Here is a 19,558-nt window from a genome sequence, read left to right on the forward strand (position 1 = left end):
GCGGGGCGGGCCGTGCGGCCAAGATGGCTCCCCGAGGCGGCGGGACGCAGCGTGAGCGCCGGGCGGGCGGGGGGCGGCCGCGGGCTGTCCCGGTGCCGCGCGTCCCCGGCCGGCCGCCCTCCCCCGACACCCCCGGCCCGGCCCGGCCCTGCCCTGCCCTGCCCTCCCCTCCCCTACCCACCCCTCCCCTGCCCTTCCCTGCGGGCCGCCCCGCCCCGCCCCGCCCCGCGGCAGCAAGTGGCAGCGGCCGCCGGTGCCGCGCTGACAGCCCCGCGCTCAACTTGTGTTGCAGGCGCGCCCCGCCGCTGATGCCAGAGCTGCCGCCGCGCCAATGCCAGCGCCGCGCCGCCCGGCCAGCCCCCGCCGCCCCCCGGGCCCGCCCCGCCGCCGCCGCCGCGATGGCTCTGACCTTGTTCGGTGAGTGAAGCGCCGCCGCCTCGGCCCGGCGGGCGCGGGGCCGCCGCCCCCATTGTCTGCGCCGCGGCAGCGCCTGGGCGTGGGCGCCGCCCGCAGGGCCGGGCCGGGCGCGGGGGTAGCGCTGCTCCCGCGGGGCTCGGCTGAGGCGGGCACGGAAAAGTTCAGGGGCCCCGGGGAGCCCCGGCAGCCCAGGGGAGGCGCGGGGGGACCCCCGGGGGCGGCGGGGCGCACACGGGGCCAGCCGCCCCGGTCAGCCCGGGAAGGGAGGCTTTGGGAGCGCTGCTCCGGCCGTGCTGCACAGCCTGGGACACCGTGCTGGGAGCCGGCTGCGGGAAACTCCGGTCTAAACTGTTGAATGTGTGGGTTCTGCTCTGTAACGTTATTAAATTAGGTTTGCTTGGGCTTAACGTGCACGGTTTTACAGTGGGCAAACAAACAAAAAGGCTTCAAATTGTGTCTGGCAGCATTAGGTGAATGCAGCAGTGCAAAGGAAGACAGAAATTAGTGTAACTAAGGTCAGTACAGAGTTAACAGGATAATCGGAATACTCTTTATTGACAGAAGTTCGTGCACCACAAGTGATTTCTAGTGAATAGAGGATGTGAAGTCTGTTCATTGTGTTTATACTGTAGATTTTATTTCATATGTAAACAAATGGCTTGCTTTCATTCATCTCCTGATTCTTGGACTGGTACAATTTCTTAACCCAAAAACCTGGTTTTAGTCTTCTTTCTTAAAAATTGACACCTGCTGTATTATTCTGCATACTGAGCCCCATCTAAGAGGAAGTTTAGCACATGTTGCAGGATAGCTGTCTGCAAATAAAATCTATGCTGTATTGGATTTAGTTACAGTGCTGCCTCCCATATTTATGTTTCCTCTTCGAGATTTTCATGACGTAAAATGTTCACAGGTCACAGTAACCATAACTCTGTCATTATATGCCTGATCTCGTCACTGAGTTCACAGGACTTCAGGAGGTGCAGGTAGGGAGGCCCTGCAGGTTGTCAGGTGTAGAGTGAGGATCAAGCTCTTAAACTTAGAAGCGAAAGTGAACACAGATCAAACGGCAGACTAGCTGTTTTAAAACAGCCGCTGTGTGTGTTACATTGCATCATTTTTGAATTAGAGTGTTAAAAAATGTGTAGTTTGTTACACTCACACTGGAGGTAAATATTGTAGTTTTCCCTAACAGGAAAAAAATAGGCTAAAATACACACATTCTCCATGCTAACTGCCGTTATAATCTTAGTCTGCAAAAATTAAGAATATTTTAATCTTAACTTTTAAAGAAAGTGGCGTTCCTATATCAGGTTCTTTTATTTTTTTTTAATTTATGTGATTCTTTTCCAATTTGCATATGTTTGATCGACTGCATGACATATTCTATTAATACAGATTTGCCTTACGAAGTAACTAGGTGGTTTTGTGTGTTATCACGTCTGTTGTTACAGTAAATGTCATTGATAACATGTAAAAGATAATGAGTCAGGAGAAGATTGAGTGAGGTGCTCTGCTGTGTCTGTCTAGTTTTTAAACATTATCTTGCTGAGGGTAAAACCTCAGGATTGCACCCTTTTAAGAAAACAAAAACTGACAATAAAACAATGCAACAAATACAGCTCATATCCATCAGCAAATGAACATGGTGCCTTTCCCAAATGTAAAAGCTTTACAGTATGTCTTGAACTATGAATGCAAGGGTGTGAGTTGTGTAAATGCAGACATGTATGTGAGTGCAATATGTTTGCAGATGTGGTTGTGATTAATTTATGGTTGAGCTAGCACAGCTTACTGTGTTGCTTTGAGTCCTCTGAGCTGAGGTAGCTTGCCACACTTTGTCTCAGCACATAACAAAGACAGACTACAACATGCTTGCTTTGAGTTTCAGGAGCAGTGTTCAGCCTTTATTTTAAATGTTGGCTGCTGGTTGCATTTTCTGTTATTACACAGGAGCTGACCCATGGTAAATAATTAAAAATATAACCCACAAACAAGAGGGGTTTTGTTTATTTCAACATAATCCTCTACCAAACCAATATCAGCAAATCTGAGGAAAGGCAAAATAATGTCTGAATTAATGTGTCTGTTTTAAGGCATTAAGCAGCTGTAACTGTACTATTTTAAATTCACATCTATCTTATACTGGTAAAATTGTCTTGATCAAACAGTTCTCAGGGGAGTGGTTTCTTTGGTTATGCTCACTCACATAAATTCTGGGGTCAATATTGCATTTGTATTTGCCCTAGCCCATAATGATGTATTACACTGAACCAAATTTCCCCATTCTCAGGCTGCTTCTAATAAGTTGTGCTCCAGAAGCATGTAAAATTTGAGATAAATTGCCATGTCAACTTTGGTGAGGGAGAAAATTCCCCAAGTTTCCTAGGTCCCTTTCGATCAGTGTGTACTTGTGTGAGCACAGCAAGGGAGAGGAGAGAGTTGGGAAATGTCATAATGTGCTTTCTACACACTCTTAGGAGTGTTTTATGGTGCTTTTGGGTCATAGTCCAAAGACTCTTCTAGAAGGGGACAGGTGTAGAGACCAGGTTGACATGGTTGCAGATCCTGGATTAGCAGGGACATGCACTTCTCAGGCAGTTGAAAGTCAGGTCCTGTTGGAGGCTGCCCTTTGCCATTGTCCTCAGAACAGCCCCACATTGCCACAGGAGCACTGTCTGCAGTTTGCAGTTAGTTGTGAAAAAAGTTTCTAGTATTAACAATGTATTAACAGCATTTTTCTGCAGAAAACCACATAAAGCCTAAGGGGTTCCTGACTTACACCTTTTCAGTTATAGCTTATTGGCAAGATTATGATGTAACAATAGGGAGGAAAACATTAAGACTATTCACTTTATCAGTTTTAGTTATTTTGAAATTCTTTTCTTCATCTTGTCATTGTCTCTCACTCATGACCTTCCAAGACATCCTGTGCTGACAGTTGGCTGTGTGGAAGATGTACAGGGGGCTGCCCATGTTCCCCTGGTGCAGTGGTACAGATGATGGGTCTGTTTGTGATGTGGGTTATGGGAAAGAGGAGTTCAGCTGCTCCACAGATGGGAAGAGGAAGAGCAGCCCCTCTTGGAATTAGTCAGCAATGGGAGGGCCTGGAAGTTGTTAGCTGAAAATGTACCTCTCTTACCTCAATCATGCTGGCTACTTCAGGCAAACGTGTCATCCCAGCAGGGTTCAGAGTTACTCAGAGTTAACACTCACAGACATATACTGTGATTTTGGCTTGTTCAGGGCCAGAACTTGGGCTCCATGATCCTTTTGGGATCCAGCTCAGGATATTCAGGGACTGTGTGATAAAGCTACAGTGGCAGAAATAGCCTGTTGTGACCATGGGTGGTCACCCATATGTGCCATGCTTTTTCATGGTAGCAGCCAAAGTAGGGTTTCACCAGTACATTCAGTTTGTGTTCCAGTGGCCAAGCACTTGGAATGCAAGTTTGATCTAACTTGCACTGGAAAGCAGATCCTGCACAAGGACTGCATCAGCAAAAGACTGGAAGACAGTAACTTTCTCTGAGAAGCAGAAAAAAATTACTGTCTGATGCTTTTGTGTGTTGCAAGTAATAGATGCAGTAGGTTTGACATCCATTTGAATTGCTTATTAAGAGCTGGTGTGGGGATTTTAAAAACTTCTTAGCCCACACAAAGTGCACATTTTCACATGCAGTGTATGTAAATGTCTGGAATTTGAGCAGATGTCCAGTTCTAGTGCTGTTTTCCCTCCCACAGCACAGTCATGTTGCCTTACAGAGGGTTGGGGTGATTACAGGTGTAGCCTCCTTTTTCTCTCTGACTGTTTCTTGCTGCCTGAGGCAGCAGCTGGAATGGTGTATAAGCTGGTGTCCTTCTCTGCCACCTCAGCACAAAGTCTGGTGGCTGCATGCCCAGAGTTCAGGAAGCTGGGCTGAAGCCACTTGTCTGGTTTAGCAGAGAACTGGCTCAGGGGTACCCACCAGTCCTGCTGTGCTGAATCCCTGCAGGGTAGCAGCTTCCTAGTGACAGGAAGAGCAATCAGTCACGTTTCTATGGCTAGACTTCCTAAAGCCATCTGTTAATACCCTAAGATGTGAGATTGCACAGTGACATGGCTAAGGTGCACGCTGTCATTCCGCTTGGATGACTCAACTATTGGAAAGATAACAAACAATGTAGACGGAAAAGGAGGGGAAGTATTAAGTTATCCCACTGTTTGCTTGTGTCTTTGAATATCCTGAAAAATGTTTAAAGAAAGTCAACATTGCACTTTGAAAGCAAAATTGTTTTGTTTTGTTTAGTGCTTGCGGGTTGTCCTTGTCTTTTATGAATTCCCTTCCTCTTCATTTATTTGCTCATCAACTCTCTTGTGTGAACAAAGGAGGACATTTCAAAACAGCCAGGAGAGATCTTTATGGACATATTTGTCATTAGTTATTCATGTTCTTGCCTTCTTGCTCAGAGCCTGCCAATGGATGAAAACTCATCCCTGAGTATTGGTGGTTAAGAAATGAGAAGCGGAGCAATTCTCTTTTAATCTTCAAAGTGCTTGCACTCTGATGAGTGGCTACAGATGAATGGGATTAGAGACAGAGCTGTAGTCAGCTTGACAGATATGGTTTTATAAGGAGATGATGAACAAGGACAATTTTTAGAGAAATTTCTCATTTTAGAGAAATCTTTAGGGAAAATATCAGAATAAAAGAAACAGGCAGAAAGGGCAGGGACAAAGAAGCCAATGGTATCTCCATTTCAGGTATCCATGTGTTTCTGAAGGAACACATAAATAGTAATTTGCTCACTTAACAGAATTGCTTCCCCAGCTGTGAGCTCTGATGTCATACTATACAGAATTAATTTTCTATGACTATTTACTACTGTGGGTATGAAGTGAACCTTTTGAAATAAGTTCTTCCATACTTGAAATACTAATTAACAAATTACCATTTCAAGTTCTATGCATCTGTGATTACTGTTCTCCATGCAAACTGTGCTTACTGACTCATGGCTGCTTCAAAAGGCGGGATATACTTGTGTTGGTTCAAGCATGTATTTTCTAATGGGTCAGTCTTAAATAAAGAAATTTTTATCTAAATAAATGTTTTCCTGGGAAAGGGCATTACATTTTAGAGTGCTTGGTTAGCACAGGAACAGAGAAAGTAAGTGCTCCTCTAAAAATGGCTCACAAAAGGTAATGCTGCAGATTCTCTGTAGGATAGGAAATACTTAAAAATTAATCTGTTTATTTCTTGTCTTGTGTGTCAGAGCCTTCTAAGAACAGGAAATAAACAGATCACCTACAATTCAAGTTCTTCTCTATATTTGTGTATATGGCCCTGAGTTATGCTTAAAACTTGTGGCTACTTGTGATTGTGAAGTTTACTGACAGAGCCCCGTAACTAAAAGAGTCCATTGTACCAGAAAAATGTTCACTGAATATGTCCCTTAACTGAAGTAGGTAATGGAGGCTTGTTCATGGAATTGGGACATTTATAATAGGGCTTTTGACACTACAGGGAACATAAATGTAGAATGATAGGAATGGTGTCTATCATGGATGCTTCTAGGCCAAAAAAAAAAAAAGTAAAGAACTTTGAAAACTGCTTGAAGAGCATAAGGTAAGCAACAAAGTGAGTACATATCCCATGTGGCACTGCCTTGCTAGGTCTTTTTCACCAGAACAGCAGTGAATTCAAAGTGATCTTTTTCACTTTGCAACAAATACTGTTGAAGTGGTTAGCCCTTGCTTAAAATACTTGGGTTTCATTCAATACTGACTGATAACAAGCTAATTTTAGAGAACATTTAAGCAATTCAACATCTAGTCAAATGGGAACTACAAATAGCCTAATTAGATTAAACAATTTAGGGATTTTAGTACAATGTTTAGGTTTGGGGGTTTTTTAACATTTAAAAATGAAGGTGATTTGTTAAAAATTGAAACCACTTTAGAGCGAAACTTTGACCTTCCAACTCCCATTCATGTGTCTGGGAGGAAAAGTGTCCAAGTGCTGAGAGTTGTAAGAATATTTTCTCCTAGGTGCTGTGCTAACCTGTCATGATTTATAGAACCTAATGAAACAAATAAGGAGAGAAGGCTTGAAAAAGTTTTGCCAGCAATGCAGTCAAAAGAAAAATCTGTATAGAATCTATTAACTAGTAAATTTGTATAAATCGATCAAAATACCAGAGAAGTGATACTATCAGTATAGACAACGATGAAAAAAATTGAGTCATGGCTTCTCAGCTTAGTGCTTAGAAGTGTGCTTTACACAGTGGCTAGTATAAAACTGTGTTTCCTTTCAGTTGTGAGTATTGTATAAGAATCTAAAGAAATCAGAAGTTTGAGAATTGTTGGTAAAACTGGAAAGGACATGTCCAGTTGTGTGCTCAGGTAATGAATTAAGGTGAGATTTTTGAGTTTTCTCCAAGGAGATTCTTTTATACTTTTATATCATCAGCTCAGACACATCATTAACAATTTCATCTCTTTCCTCCTTGACTCCTGCAGATCCACTAAGAATGGAGACAGTCTGTGTAACACGGTCTCATCTGATGATGTTGAAGTGAAAGACACTCTGAATTTGAGGATCTAGGAAGCTTTCCTGATGTACACTTCACATTGGCCAAGGGCTGATGTTTCACGTGTAAATGTGGGGTTTCTTCTATTTGTTTTGGACTCAGCTGATGCTTTTTGCTTTGTCAGGTTTTGGGACTTTATTATCTCACTAATTCTCTCTGAGACGTCTTAAATTATGTTTTTAGGTGTACAAAAAGTTTTCCATTCACAGAAAGCACATCTCAGTGTCAAGAAAAGAGTGTGTTTACTCAGACTGGCAGTACTATAATCATATTTTAAATACTGCTCTAATCAGTAAACTCAAAGCACAAGCCTTTTGGAAGACTATTCTATTTTTGTTGAATAAAGGCAGGTTAATTAGGATTCCCCAGGGGTGCAGACATTGGTAGCTGCTCTGTGCAGTCTAAGCTGAATGAGCATTGTTGGACAATTCTGTTTTTTCTGAGCGTGGAGTGTAGCATCCACAGCTCAGGCTACTGAGCTGCTCCACCCTGTGGACAGAGAGTGTACAGTTCTGCACACAAATGTCCTCACAATGAAACAAAACAGACCCGAGACCTTGCTCAAGGGCACTTTTGTAGCAGAAGATGAGATGCTTCCTCCTCCCTCATAAAATCATAAACTGGCTTGGTTATTCTTTCAGTACCATGGATTATATCTGGCTTGTACATCTTCACAAATGATTGCATAAAATTAAAAACCTCTAGATGCTGCTTTTTTGAGTCTGTGTTGAAACAAGGAAAAGTGCCATTTAAGGTCTCTGAAATATTTGGTCTTCTAAAGCATTTAACAGTATAGTTAGGACTTGGTAATTGCATGGCATCTGGGCTTCAGGCACCTTTGCTGGCCATGCCCAGGAAGAGTTCCTGCAGTTCTCCACACTGTTCTGAGGGTTTGGCTGTTTGTGCCGTGAGCGATTGGTCATTGTCCTGATTCTAGTCAAGGGGAGGGAGAAAGGTTGGTCACACCCAGCTGGGAAGCCAATAGTACTGCTCTGTGTGCAGCAGTCTCTGTGAATGTGTAAGAATTGGCTGACATTTGACATTTACAGCACTATGAATGAAAAAGGTCTGTAAAATGAAAATGATATATATGAAGTGATTTCAAAGTTACTGGAAATTGTGCTCATAAAATTCTATTTATTCCTATGTGAGTCTAATTTCTATGACATATTTTGATACACTTATCCCTGAATTTATTTTCATAACGTTACTAGCTCTTCATGATAAGCATCATGGAAGGCTGGTCATGTCAGGTTTGCTTTTGGTTAAAATTTTGTTAATACTTACAGGATGTGATAAAGTGGTCTGTTTTTCATGTGACCGAATCTTAGTCCCTTGGGAGAGTGCATCAGGAAAACTACATCCTCTGGTTGTGGCCCTTGAAGAAGATGCAGGTCTCTGTTCTGTAACAAAGCCCACTGTCACATCCAGCTTTGCTGCAGTGGCAGCATCTGGCTCTGCTGAAAACATCACGTGGTAGGGTCTGGATACTCCTGGTGCTGGTGGGAGGGAGGTGGTGGTTTCCTCTCTGCTACAGTCCTCATCTCCATCTCCTTCCTGCTTCCTTTGTTGCAGGAGCAGTCTTGCCTTTTAAGAAGCTGAAATAAAAATATATGTTTTCTGATCTTGATCAGAAACTGAATGTCCCAAGGCAGCTTGCTTGTGTGAAATTTCATTCTAAATATCAAGGTAAAACTCTGCTTCCTAAATACTAGAATTGTTTTGTTGCCCACTGCATTGTGGTGTGTTAGCACAACTACAGTACCACAGTTGCAACCATTTAAATTACATAGCAAGTACAATAGAGCATCATAGAATCGCAGAGGGGTTTCAGTTGGAGGGAACCTTAAAGGTCATCTAGTTCCTACACCCCTTGGACGGGCAGGGACACCTTCCATTAGAGCAGAGCCTGTCCCACCTGGCCTTGAACACTTTCAGAGATGGGGCAGCCACAGCTTCTCTGGGCAACCTGTTCCAATGCCTCAGCACCCTCACCTACCTCAGTAAAGTATTTCATGTAGGAAGGTTTTAGAGTACTGCTGCAGCAATGTATAAGGAGAGACTAAATTATTTCTTGTGCAGTGTAAATAGGGGACTGTGAAAAAAGGAGAATAGTTCTGAAAAACCAGTTCAGTGCTTTAGTGCAGTACCTGACCACTCCTTGTGCTCGCATTGGCAGGGTACAAGTCAGTCTCCTCAATGCTGAATTAGTATCTGATACATATGCAATCCAGAGCACACTACAGGCTGTAAAAGTTGCTGATAATTATTTGGAAGGGCAAGTCTTCCAGTGTTTTTCAGCTGTGTTTTATGGTTTCCATGTGAATCTGGACACAGTGTTTCAGTGCAATCTTGGATCGTTTTTCATTTTAAAAACCCAGCCTAAAAACCCCAAACAGGACATACTTCTTCCTCACATCTCTCTTACAGGTGGAACGTTCACATGTTGGATAAACGTTAGTTTATCTTTCCAATAAAGGAAGCATGATTTTTACACAGCAATTAATTCTACTGATTTCCTTTTCAGCATTTTTTTTCAAGCAGTATATTTATAAATGGGACTTAACAAATGTTGAGAAAAATCTTTGGTTGTTTAATAGAAACAGAAGGAGAGGAAGCTTGTCACAGTATTCATTTCCAGTGGTGAGCTCATGTGCCTGTAGCTGTGCTGCTGATTTATTGTGGTGCTTAAGGAGCTGCTGGCTGACCTGTGTATCTGCCCAATGCCATCATGCCAAAGCAAGCTGTGGTCACAGTCCCCTCCCGTCACCCTTGGGTGCTCCTCCTCAGTGGCAGAGCAGCAAGCACAGCAGTAACTCAATGGAGCATCTTGTATTCCTTAGATTTTATTGAAACTGTACTATATAAGAAGATACCCTCACCCCAATCCACCTCCAGCTGCATTAGACCAAAGATGATAATTTAGTCTTGAGTTGCTCTTTTGCAGGCTCAGAATTAGCAGGAGCTGAACTGTAGCCCCTTTGTCCCAGTTGTCCCAGGATGGGACAGAAACCCAAGCAGCCTCTGAGATGTGTGAGTTGCAGACCATTCTGTCAGAGGGAGAGCTCAATCTGGCTAACTCAGTTTCTTAACTGCTTTTCTCACTTAGTAGAAAGGGCTATGAGAAGCAGAAAGATCTTTTTTTATTGCATTTTTTGGTGGGATACTGTTGATGCTGCTGTTAGTCAGGAGTTTTAAATGTAAAAGCTGGCATCTTCCTTCTCCCACTGCTGTGCAAGAACAGCTGAGGAAGACAGACAGGGCTTGCAGTGTCTCAGAGCTGTCTTAGCATTTGCCCTTCTTTCTGTTCAGAAATCCTGTGTATCACAGTCTCTGACAATTCCTTGCAACATTCTGCCTCACAGCAGTTTTCACCAAGCTGGGTCAGGCCAGGACCATTTTTAAGTTATAAAATGTATTTTGATCTGTCACATCCTATCACTATCCTTGTGTCTGTCTGTATGTGTTTTCCTGTTCTGTCAATTCCCATGATAGGGTTCTTTTTATAAAGTCAAAGTGGGGCTGAAGACACCAAAAAAGCTGTTATCCAGAGAGACAGTGCTGGCTGGGGGAATACTGGGTTAGCAAGATTTGGGAATAGAGATACTGGTCTTTCTTCGCTTAACTCATTTACAGGGGCCTCTGCTTCTTTCACCAGCTACTGTTGTATTTTCTGTTTAGATGTCTTATTATGACTGTCTGCTTTTCACTTGTGGACATTTCCATGGGATCTTAGTTCCAGTAAGGATGCTTTGATATCCTACAAATGAAGCTAATAATTGTTGGAAACCTATTTAATGTAGTGCCATGATAACATAAGAGCTAATAACCCAAGTTTCCATTACTTGTGGACCAATTTGTCTTTCTTCTAATTAGTGGAAAAAAAGGAGAAAGAAAACAATTTCAAAAGAGATGAGAAAACCATCTGAGTTCATGTCCTGTAGGGGGAAAGAAACATGGAATTACCTGAAAAAGACCTGGAGGTTATCTCTGAGCATCGATGGTATAAAGCTTTCCAGCTATTTCTCCCATTCCTTCAGGGCAGTACCAAACCTTATTCAGCTCTCCTTCCAGCAGCCTGTTCCCAGCTTTCCTGATCTGCATTTCTCCTCCCAAACCTAGAAGGAACTGAGGACAAAGGGAAAGCCCATGCAGAAAACCTCTCAGTGCTTGCAGAGCTGCTAAAGCACCTCTGAGACCGTTTGGCTGTTGCTCTATTCCACAGCGTGCTGGACCCAGAGCTTCTCCATGGACTGCCCCCGTTCTCTCTCCTTTGTCTGGTTCCTGCCTAGTGCCGCAGATGAGCCTGCCAAGGAGGAAACTCATTATGAAAAGGATCAATGTAATGCTATAAACAGGGAGGGGCTATTGGGTGAAAAGCTTTCACCATAGTTCTTTGGCTGCCGTTATAATAGTGAGCCATTGGCGTTGCCAAAAAGAAATGCAAAGTTTTCAGGTTTTTTAGCTGAAGCATTCTAATTGATTTCTTTGGAGGCCTCTTGAATGTTTTATATGAGAACCAGAAGAGGTAAGGAGTGGTACATCTCTGACTGAAGCTCAGGAGAAGCTCACAGCAATTGGAGAATGCCTTTTGGAACAAAAACTTAAATTCAAATTAAAAAAAGGCATCCTACCACATTGCTTCCATTTCCTGTCTCAGACTCTGCCAATAATTTTTTTAGGGCTTTCCTTCATGACACTATAAAACACAATCATGATCCTGGGCAGGGGTACTTTACTTGGTAGTTGCATCTGTTCTGAAAATAAGGACATAAATACAAACCATATTTTTGCCTGAGCAATGGTGTGTGTTATTGACAACTGTTTTAGAAAATGAAAAATCTGTTTGTAATAGGAATCATAATAGGTTTGTTATAACATGATGGTCTAAAAGTTTAAATGGGTCAAGTTTGAGGAAGGAGAAACTACATCTATTTGACCATCTGACACAGTTGGAGAGATGTGCTTTGGAACATGTGAGTCTGTCTTGATGCCAGTTATAACAGCAGTCAGAAATTAGATCTGCTCTTAATTTTCTCTGGAAGGCTCTGATTTTTGCCTGGTTTGCTAATGGGTGGTTTGGTGTCGGGTTTTTTTTTCTTATGCCAGGAGGCTAATGAATGCACAACAGCTATCTTGGTCTGAAGTGCAAGGGTGGACAAGTTCTCAGCAGGTTTTTACCAAGGGATAGGGTGGCAGAGTCAGTCTTGTGCTCTTTTATTGAGGTTTAGCTTTTGGTAAAGCCACAATGCTCTACTTATAGGTGTATTTTACAGTAGGAAAGTGAACTTATATTCATATGTTGGTATTGTGTGTGGAAATCAAATCAAAGCTACCAAGCAAACAGTGATAAAGCATGTCTCTCCATTCAGCAAATTAGGTCATCCTGCAGTGGATGGAGGGGTTGTATTTCAAAAGTGCTTGTCCTTTTTTTAGGGTCTCTTCTGCTCAGCTTTGACTGGACAGACATTGTAGAGAAGATTAATTTGCAGCTAGAAGACACTTTTACACTATATCACGTTGCTCTTTTTCACTGATAGGGTAACTGTTCAGAATATTTGTGTAATCAAACTCCAATCAATATTCTCTGTTAGATGTGTTAGAGAAATGAAGACAAAAAAGTATTTCTGTGAATGCCTTGAGGCCTTGGCTATAACAGTTGTCACTGGCTTGAAGTTATGGTAAAACTGATGTGTCCTTGTTAGTATGATCAATGTTTGGAAGAAGTGAAGCAAGTGATGGGAAATGAGCTTTCTCTCTGTGCAGACAGACTTTAAAAATAGGAGACAAAAAAGGATTTACAGAAGAAAAAATAGGAAAGGAAATGTCAAAGGGTAAATGTTTTCTCCTGTATTATCCCTGCTATAGTTGCAATGACAGAGTATAAGAGCAATAGCCTCCACAGATATTTCTCCAGCTTTCCATGCAAACTTCACTGGCCATGACCAAAACACTGTCTGCAAAGACAACCAGTCTGGGTTTAAGAACAAAGTTGTTTGATTGCAGTATTCAACCTTGTGTAACCTTACATTACTGTGAATTTACAGTGAACAAGAGTTTGCTGTACTGATCTAAAAGATAAATGGAAAAATTTCCTGTTAAATCTGAAAAAGGCAATTAATCCAATAAAGGCCTATTTCTGAAAATTTTGACCTTGCAAAATTAGTCTGCAATAGACCTTTCAAATAACTCATAGGGAGGATGGGAAACTGCCAAATTTATTCATCCATCTCTTCAGGGCTGCAGTCAGACACGGTCAGTTTTGTCACAATGAATTAAAAAAATAAAATAGAAAAGGACGGCTTTTCTTTTAAATAGATACATTAGAGAGGCATATTTCATTTTGACAACATCTTCATTTGGAGGCTGAAATTAGACATTTCAGGATACAGGAGGTGATATAAATCAGAGGGTTACAAGACAACCTTTGGCCTGACTCTGTTGTTTTACCTGCAGCTGACCTGCAGAGCCACGTCAGGAGGCAGTTCCCATCATGTCTGTCTTTTCTTAGAGAGCAAAGGTGGTGTTCCAGTAATACTGAAAATCAGCAGCAGCCTGTTGTCTGGAGACTGAGATAGCCCCCTGGAAACAGAAAGCAACATTAAATTCTGTCTTTATTAAATGCCCACAAGGTGGCACTTTTCATCTTTTTACCTCTCTGAGAGCCTAATTTTTATAATTTCAGCAATACTAAGAAATAATACTAGATGTTTTGAAACTTACACTAAACAGTAAGCTACCTGTGCTTTCATGGGGTTTTCCCCCACCCTGCCATTGAACTACTGTCAAGAGAAAAAAAACAACTGTGTGTTTCTTGTCACCATTGCATATGTGAAAATTTCCCCTTAAATTTTAATTTTTTTGCTGTAAAGGATTAAAATTTTTTTTGTTTCTCATTACTTATGCAGTCATACGCCAGTATTTTATCTGGCAGAGAGGAGGAAAAATGAATACTTGCTTCCCTTGCTTTAGTTAAATGAAAATCTAGAAATGAATGATTTGCAACCTGGTCTAATCACTTAGAGGATGAGTTCATTTCACTGCAGCAGTGCTTGTGATGAGCAAAATATTACTTCTTAAAATTTCCCATCATTCATAAAGAGGCAATAATAGTAGACCTGCTCATAAAAGGCATTGAACTCTGGCTGTTTTCAGTGGGTCTCTCATTCAACCCCGTTAGAAGCATTCCCAGAGAATTTATTGTTGCCAGATCAGACGTTTGTAGAAACAGGATGGCAGTATGAGCCGTTTTTTCCTTCTCCCTCAACACTAAAGTAATTATCAGAGCATGCCCTTCTTTAGGCCTCTTCACTTTTGCTGAGTGTGCTTTCTTGTCTCCCCCTTGGTCACCTCACAGAAATGCCATTAGCCCTTGTAGCTTTCTGGGGCATTGTTCACACTGACTTTCTTTTAATCATTTTTTCTCCAGTAATAATTAGAAACCTAATTGTACCTTTTTTGGAGTGGTAAAAGCAAAAGCATGAGAGGATGAAAGAGCAAATGAAAATAAGTTTTGTCCTATTAAAAATTCCTGGGGCACAGTGTGTGTTATATAGTGCCATCTTGCAACTGAAGGGATGCTTTCATTATTGGTTCCTGTTTTTGGTGGGTTGCATCTTTCCCTTAGATTGTATTTTACTCTTGTTCTCCTCCCAGATGGGAATGTCTCTGAAAAAGAGAAGAAAATACATTGCACTGTTTTCTTGCTTAGATAACTCAAACATCATTTAACTTTAAAAGTCCAAAGCTGACCATGTGCATTTGAATTTATGGGCATCGAGAAGTGTAGCTACCTGTGCCAAAGGGCAAGGTAAAGGAGTAAAACTTCATATAAGAAGAGTTGTCACTGGTGACTGTCACCTCTATCCACAAGCTTGGGCACATCCCTGTGGGTGGATGGCTTTAGTGGTGGAGTGCCTTTCTTGGGTGCCAGCTTTCCCAGGGCTGGCCTGGGAGCAGCTGAGTGTGCTTGAGCTGGCTGCCTGTGACCTCTGCCTGCAAATTGCCATCCCCTGGCAGGAGACAAACCGTGTAAGCTGGCAAGAGCTCCTTTTTGGGCCTAGAGGCAGTTTGTCTCTGTGGTCAGACTGGAGTTTAGCTGGCATTTAGCAGCTGCCTCACTCCAGCTGCCCACCATGGTGGGTTGTGTCGGCAGCACGGTGGGCTCAGAGCAGGGGATGCTCTGTTGGGAGGGTCAGCTGTCTGCACACCACTGAGGTGCATGCTGAGCTCTAATACCTGCCAGCATGTTGAACTGGATGCCTGCTGATGTCTTTTCCCTGCCTGGAGAAGGTGGAGAAAATAGATGGTGGTTTATTTGGAGACTTTGCACTGAAGCTCCTTACAGCATTGGTGTCTTAGGAAGAGCCTTGATATGTCTAAAAGTTTTCAAAGCATTTTTCTTTTCCTTAGTTCAAAGGAAACTGTGTGCCAAAGATAACATTAAAGAAGCATCAAAGACTCAGTAACATTGTAGAAGTATCAGTCATCATTGCTGAGTGACATACAGAAATGTGGTGCTTATTGCCTGGGGTGTTCTCAGCCCTGTAGGGATCTTCCCATAAACAAAGGAAATTCTGTGATGCCCCAGTTGTGAAACCCTAAGCGTTTTTTCCACGTGGCCCCAGGCCATATGTGCCATCAGGTTCTTGTCATTAATGTCTTTGTTTGAAGTCACTATTAGAGCAACATTACATTTAAGTAAACATTATTTATTCAGTGACTTCTAAACCTCAACTTTTTGGTAAAATAACAGTATAAGAGTTTTTGTTTAAGAGAAAAGGAATATTCCAAAAGGTTGCATGTCATATCTTTAAAAATGTGCTGTAAGCCCATGCAAGATATTTTGGTCAGAAATAGTTTGTTGCCCCTTTGCTTTGGAAAGTTGAAGGCAGGACAGGATTGAGCCAGAGGATCATTTCATTTTTTGTATTCATGTGCAGGACTTAAGTGCTGAAAAAGTATTTGTTTCTAAGAAAACATTTCTTGCCAGGTAAGAAAGCCTGACCACAGCTTCCTGTCTGTTTACTGACACTGACTGACACAGCTTTCTGCAGCCTTTGGCAGCTGTGTGTGGCACCCTGAACCCAGAGTAGGCTGGATTAGTTTCTTCATGTTTAGTTTCCTCATGGGTTAGTTTCCTCAGCAGCCACGCATGTGACACTTGCTCTTTACATCAGGGTCCTGCTCTTGCCCACCACCCCATCACAGATTGTCATCTAACTTACTGCTCGTGGTAGCAGAGGGGTGGAAGGAGGCTTTGTGCAAAGAAAGAGGCATCCTAAGGTCTTGTCTAGGAGCAATGAAGGATGTTTGTGGTGTGCTCCTTACTTCTTCACTCTACATGCTACAGACAGGGATGGTGTTTTCTGCACCTTCCACCCTGCTGCCCCTCTCCAGAAGCTGCCTGGCATCATCTTCCCCTCCTGCTGCCAGCTACACAGGGACTTCTGCAAAACACTTCCAGTGCTGCTGCAGCCAAGGATCAGCTTCTCATATTTACCCTGAAACCACGGAGTTGTAGCCCATCTGTTTTAGTGCTGCTGCCTAGGGCAGTGGCTGTATTCATCCCTCAATTAACTCAGTGCTGTTTGAGTTTTATTTTGGTTGGAGTGTGTAAAAGCCTTCAATGCTAGGGCCTGCTTGGCTGCTGCTGAAAACATTTTGTGATGGCTTGAGCTTAGTTTCTGAAATGCTGTTGGCACTTATACTCTGAAAAACAGAGATGAAATGACATTTTCTGTTCCACTATGCTGTTTTTTGTGGCTTGAGAATCTCACCAGCAAGTAAGTTATGGCTTTTTTTCTCTAAGTCAAGTGATTTTTTTTTTATATGCATCCTTTGGGCATAGAGAAGGTGCTAATAAGGACGATCTGGGGCCTGGGGAGGAATTTTCTAGAAGTTACTTTTCAGGCACAAAAAGGAATCTGTTGTATGGGTCAGCAAATGGCCACATCCACTGGGCTGGTCGTGAATCTCTCCAGGAGTTAATTTATGACACATGCTGCTGCCAAACAAAGCAAGATTAGCATCTTACAGCACACACTTTCTGGTTAGTGCCTAGCTGTAGTTTATGGAAGAATGTTTATACTTTCTTGCATCTTTTCATATTTGTGGCTTACACCATTCTTTGCTCGTAGACCAGTTCAGAACGTGAAATCAGACATTGTTTTCTCCTGATCATGTTGGTATTTGGTCCACATGGCTGAGAACTGGCCTCTTCCACAAAGTTCCCCACCTGAGGCCTCACCTGTATTCAATAAAGATATTATCAAATAAAACCAAAGGTTGGGGTAAGAGCTGCTCTCTCACCAGATAGATGATTATTTCCTCCCAGACAGCATTAATCACTGATGTTAGAGAAGACCAAGGTGCAGGTACTGCCATCCAGTAAAATAAAACTAAATTCTCTACAGGAAATCTCTCTGTAAGTCCTACATTGCTTTATGGGGTTATGCAGAGTTAAGCTGCTGCTGCTCCTCTACCCTTGAACTGGCTGATCTCCAGTGGGGAGAGAAACAGCCATTTCAAGTAGAGGTAAACATTTTTATTCTTTCTTTAAAAGGAATACACAAAGACAAGCACTCTAAACAGTTTGAGGCAATAGTAACAGTTTTCATATCTGCAGTTAAAATGTACACTCTGAAAGTACTGCAGTTGTCCAAATTTATATAGTGAATAAAACAGGAGTGGGTAAGAAAGAAGCAAAATAATGTAGGGAAATGCTACATTGTAATGTCACTATTAGTCACACTTGTGTTTATGGAAAATCTGAGATGTTCTCCTAGTGTTTGTGTCTGTATATGAACTTTGAAATGGCTGTATGATAGTCTATTGGCAGAAGCCCATTTCTGTCATGTGAGTAGTGAGTATTTCTGATGGTCAGTCTGGTTTCAGTTCTTAATTGCAGGTGATTCATGCTCAAGATGCGTCGTTTCCTTCTTTCTGGTGAATTGGTGTGCTCAAAGGAGGGCATTCTGGACCCAGAGAGCAATGCATCTGCCCACTGTGACATTTCTGACTGTTACCCGAGGCTGCCTGTTGGGCTGTTCTGGGCTTTGTCTCTGTTTTCTCTGCATTTAAGCAAATAGTAAGGAACCTTGGAGTAGAGATGAGATGAGACAAGATGGCTTGATAGTGAGATGACGAGCAGATAGGGTGGGATGGATAGGTGAGTCCTCAAGGATGAGGAGAGAGGTCTTGCATGCAGGTGCAGATTGCTAAGGCTAGGGGAAGGCAAAGTCCTGGAAAAGAGAGGAGTGTATTGTGAGTAAAGAAGAGTATTGAAAATTGAACATCTAATATTGAATATCCAGATTTTCTCCTGTGATCAGAATATAAGGAAACCAAAGGTAGATCTTCAGAAAACATTGCACTTCTGAATGAAACCAAGTAAGAAAAGATGTGCCATTTGGATCATGTCATCCTCAGGATTCTACATATATGAACTGATACCATTAAATCTTGCTTGTACAAACTGCCAAAGTAAGAACAAACACTATGTCTGAGTTGCTCAGAGTAAAGTTGGTGTAGCACCACTTGTCAGAAGCTTTACAGAAAGCTGAAGAAAAGTTTTTACTGTCCTGCGTGGTAAATCTGGCTTACGGGAAATCTGTGTGGATTTTAAGTACGTATCATCTGCACTGTGTTTGTGGCCCAGCTAATTCTGAGGGAAAATATCTGTCAGCTTGAAACTGGTCTCAGTTTGAAATTGCAATTTATGTAACTTGGACAGTGTCCCTTATCTAAAATGTCCTTGCTGTTGAGAGTGCCTTCATACTGGTAAAAATCTGACCAGTGCTGGTAGGATTGCATCTGGACAGAGCTGATAGCATCAGCTTATGTATTTATGTGTTCTGTAATGCTCTAGGCCTTTGGAGAAGAGTAGCTTGAAGCTGAATTGCATCTCAGGGCAGAAAATACAGTTAAGATAGAACGTAATGCACAGCTTGTAGAAAATTATTTTATCCTGGAAACATTTAGCAGAGCTGAGTTACTGTGAAAAAAATCTGAGAACTGACAGTGTAGAGTTTATCGCGTTAATTAGAAAGTGCTGCAGTATTAGTGAGAAAATGTATTTTGGGTTCCACATTTTCTGCGGGTTTTTGATCATGCCTGTTAGTGGTTTTCAGATGCCTAATTGGAGATGCCATACGTGGAAGCCTGTACTATCTGAAAATCAAACCCTTTTCTTAATAATGAATTTCTAAGTAGTTTTGATGTATTAAATGTGACTGCATCTGTTAACCTTTAAAAACAGGTAACTAATAGACAGGGCTGGTGTTTATGCTTACTCTATTTCATCTTTGTGTAGTAGGATAGTTTTAGTAATAAAAAAATTCTTGCTCAGAAACAAACACTACAAACCCTCTGATTCACTGTTTCATTGTGCCTGTGTTAGCCGCTACACTTTTTTAAAAAAAATCACAATAGAAATGACCTTTTGTTTTTTCATTACCTCGTGTGGGATGGCCGGAGGGTATTCTCACACTGTAAAGGCAATAAAGCTCACCGACAGATTTTTTTCCTAACAAAATCTTTCTGCACAGCTGCATAACATAAATCATTCCTT

General features: G+C 42.1%; 1 protein-coding gene across 1 annotated transcript in view; it reads left to right on the plus strand.

Moving 5' to 3' along the window:
• The first annotated feature begins 296 nt into the window (after positions 1 to 296).
• CHN1 (chimerin 1) overlaps positions 297 to 19,558 on the plus strand; it is a 94,419-nt gene continuing 75,157 nt past the window's right edge. The window contains exon 1 of the mRNA XM_083865762.1: positions 297 to 417. Within this exon, the coding sequence (XP_083721888.1) occupies positions 309 to 417 (109 nt within the window). The 5' untranslated portion in view covers positions 297 to 308. The remainder of the gene's footprint in view (positions 418 to 19,558) is intronic.

The sequence above is a fragment of the Zosterops lateralis genome, assembly GCF_965231275.1.
Source record: "Zosterops lateralis genome assembly, chromosome: 7".
Taxonomy (NCBI): Eukaryota; Metazoa; Chordata; class Aves; order Passeriformes; family Zosteropidae; genus Zosterops; species Zosterops lateralis.